Source organism: Leishmania donovani, chromosome 27, assembly GCF_000227135.1.
Source record: "Leishmania donovani BPK282A1 complete genome, chromosome 27".
Classification (NCBI taxonomy): Eukaryota; Euglenozoa; class Kinetoplastea; order Trypanosomatida; family Trypanosomatidae; genus Leishmania; species Leishmania donovani.
This window is the reverse complement of record NC_018254.1, coordinates 129,649-133,233: the sequence shown is the minus strand read 5'-3', so window position 1 is coordinate 133,233 and position 3,585 is coordinate 129,649. Positions and strand designations below refer to the sequence as shown.

General features: G+C 60.9%; 1 protein-coding gene across 1 annotated transcript; it reads right to left on the bottom strand.

Annotated features, from left to right (window-relative positions):
• Window positions 1–1,624: 1,624 nt before the first annotated feature.
• On the bottom strand, window positions 1,625–3,487 carry LDBPK_270470 (hypothetical protein, conserved; the record flags this gene model as incomplete). The annotated part of the gene is made up of 1 exon (XM_003861856.1): window positions 1,625–3,487. One exon carries the CDS (start codon window positions 3,485–3,487, stop codon window positions 1,625–1,627), a length of 1,863 nt encoding a protein of 620 aa, XP_003861904.1.
• Window positions 3,488–3,585: the final 98 nt, after the last annotated feature.

Sequence of the window (3,585 nt, the reverse complement as noted above, 5' to 3'; positions counted from 1 at the left end):
CCTGCCACGTCGTAGGCACTCTCGACCCTTGTCACCACGAGAAGTGGGGCTCCGGCGCTGGCAGGGGATAGGAGGGGGCGGGGGAGAGGGGGCTGCCTGGGCATACACCGCATACGGTGTGGGGTGTGCTGGGCGCTGAGATACTACGCAGAGTGAGGGGTGCCCCTCTCTTCATCACGAAATGAACGGTGCGAAAACGACACAACCGAAAGATCGACAGCAGGAGAACGAAAGGAAGCGAGCAGGCGCACACAGGCAGAGAACATCTCGAAGAGGAAAAGCAGGCAAGTGTGTGTGTGCGGCGGTTTCTTGTCCAGAATGCCGTGGTGAAGCCATTTCGACAACTCGGAGTACGGCGGTGCACTGGGTGTGATGTTCGATGCCGTTGAGCGACCGCGCAGCGCGCGGTGCGTGCGGCCAAAGATGAGGAAGAAACAAGCAAAAGATGGAGGGCTTTCGCTGTCGAGTCGTGGGTGGTAGTTTTTAGCTTGCGTGTGAGCCGGGTGTCTCGAAGTTGATGCATTACGGAGACACTCGATCGGAACGCGTGGTGCCTCCACCTGTTTTTTCTTCGTTTTCCTCGCTCGGTTTCGAGTCCGAGAAGCGGTGAGTGTCAGAGTGAAACTCACGTGACGCTCCAATCACGGCGGTGGAAAGACAGCCTATTCGCTCAGTGTATGGTATGTGTGTACATCACGCACACCAAAGCAGGTGAGGGAGGAAGGGAGGCCGATGGGCGTTGCGGTGTGCGTCCGCGACACGGGAGGGACGCGAGTGGATGGAAGTGGAGGTGACAAACGGCGAATGTTCACGCGTGGAAGTATAGAGCGGGGCTTCGCATGTGTTTGGGTTTATAGAAAGAAGGCAGAAGTCGCGGCGTGAAATCACGCATGCTCCAGCCGGCTTCGAATGAGAAGAGGAAGGGAGGCAGAGACGGTGCGTGACGAAGAGTTAGGGGAGCGAAAACAGAAGGGGGTGGCTAGCTGTGCAATAGCGGGGTGTCAAATTTGAGGAACGCACGTGTGGCTTTAGAGAGAGACGGCGCGCTTTTGTTTTCCCGGTGCCGTGCCCTCCCAATGTGCCTTGCGTGGCTCCGCGTGGCAGTATGCCACGTGTACGCGCCGCCGTATCGTGGTAGGGGCAGCGAGTACTCGAGCCGTCGCACGAAAAGGGCCGCGCACGCGCGAATGCAACGCGCGCAGAGTTACACACGCACGGTGCGCGCCGGGTCGGCTAGTATGGCGAGCTACTTGGCGAACAGCCGAAATGTTGTCAACATCGCGTTTCGGTGTTCGACTCCGCCTTCACTTCCTCCCTTCCCCGCCTTCGCCACGGGAGTGCACGTCTGCCCTGCCCCGTCATTGCCCGCCGTCCATGCACACAGACACGTACACGAGGACGGAAAAGCGGGAGAAAGCGCACGTCAGGGCGGGGGGAAGGGGTGGTGGCAGGGGGAGATCCAGGCAAGACAGGAGGCGCACGACATGAGCGCCCAATCCAGTGTGAGGAAGAGAGCCGCTGAGGATGTCACCGCCGTCGCCCTCACCCCGTCACGGCGCAGGCGCCAACCTGCCTTTCACAGCAATAAAGCCAAAAGAGAGAACAACGGAACGCGGCGCTGCGGCTACCGGCGTGGTGAGCACATGGCGGTAGCTTTTAGCGAGAAGGGCGTGGAAAAGAGGTCGCTTGCCGATGATGTGGAGCGTAGGGACGGCTCATAGTGGGAAAGCGGCTTCCGCGCATCGTAGTTGCGCGGCGTGAGGGGCGGCGCCGCAAAGGCGTCCTCAGAGCAGCTGTCAGGACTGGCATCGCACGGGCTCAAGCACCCTTCCGTCCCGCCATCCCCGCTGCACAGCGGCGACGCTGAGCTGCCGGTATTCTGCGCGTCTACCACGATCCGCTCAAAAGGCATGCACGGGCGAGAGGTGTGACTGTTGCCCATCAAAGCAGCAGAGAGGGACGCGGACTGGTAAGAAAGGTCCGGCGCCACCAAAGAAGGCTGCATCTGAGGGGAGCGGTGGGGCTGCACCACCGCTGACGGGACAGCCCCCTTGCCGTCCGCCGCAGCAACCGAGGGCGGCAAAGCCAGAGAGGTGCGCTTGTTCGTTTTTCCGCGGCCGGCAGCGCCGCTGTTGATCTGTCGATGCCTTGCGCCGCCACTGCCACTGCCACTCGCGTTCTTCGCGATGCCCCTATCCCTCTTGGGTGGCTTCAACTTTCGGTTGGCCGCCACCCGCTTTGCCTCCGCGCTCAGCGGGGACTGCATCTCGCCGATGAGCTGCAGTCGGCGCTGGTTCTCCGCACCGGAGTCCCTTTCCGCGGTATCGAGGTCCATGAAGCACAGCTTAAGCGCTCTGTTGTTGTTGTCCACAGTTGCGATGCCCTTGTAGTACTGCTCGCTGATGGTGGGAAGGAGTCGCATGTAGTTACTCAGCAGCTGCGCCAGTGGCGCGTACGTCTCGACAGCCGCGTCTGTCGTGCTCGGCGGATGCGGAAGCGAAGGCGACGCATTAGAAACTGAGTTTGGCGGCGACAAGGTGGAGTCGCATGTGCTCAGAGGAGGGAATCGCTCTGAATATTCAGGCGCCACCGTCTCGCTGCGCGAGGCGCCAACAGCTTTCGCCGAGCGCTCTAGCAACACGTCCCCATTGATGCAGTGCGCGGAGGTCTCTACGCGAGGCGGGCCTGGGCTGAGCGGTGGCAGCGCGGTCTGACCGCCGTTTGAGGAAGAGAATGAGTCGTTGGCCACGCGGCTGCTGGGCTTGCGTGCGTGCGTTTGCAGCGTGCCTAGCGAAGTCGGTTTGTGGTGCTCCTTCGGCGAGCGCTTCAGTGACCTTTCCTTGGCGCCGTCGCGGTAGTGGTCAAGTTTGAGAGCAATGAAACGCCAGCACGGGTCCCAGCGGCTGTGCTCATCGTGTGTGATGGCGATACCCAGCTTTATGTCAAGCAGCTCGTGCCCGAGGGCCTCGTACTCGTGCTTGTAGTCCATCACTACATCAAAGAGGGAGTGATACGCTAGTGGCTTGTACATGAGCGTGGGCTTGCGGCTGAGCCCGAGGGCACCGTAGAGAGCTGGAGTGGAGCGGGTGCGGAGGACGAGGACGATGTGGCGGTAGAAGTGGCCGTTCGCCTCCGACTTGAAGGAGAGTGGAATGCGGTCGATGTCGCGCAGCGTCTGGGTGTAGTGCAGTGCCACAAAGGTTGCCTCAAGGCAGCGGATGGGCAGTGCCTCGCACAGCACCTCCTTCGCCGTAAACAGGATGCTCTGAAGCGAGCGGTGTTTTTCTAAGGAGAAGAAGGTGCGGGGCAGGTGGTTGTAGCTGAGGATGCTAATCTGCTTCTGAATGAATGGGACCTGCTCCGCGGAAGGGCGATCGCGAGGAATAGCCGTCTCGCTTGGCCGCGGAGGGTCTGGTAAGTCTTCCTGATCATGAAAAGGGTTCTGCTGACTCAGCTGCTCCACAATGGCCAGCACTTTATCCGACATCACCGCGGCATGAAGGCGTGCCTGCGAGCGTTTGTGTGCACTTGAGCTTGCGCCTGTGGGTGCAAGGTTGTTGTGTGTGTGTGTGGGGGGGGGGGGGA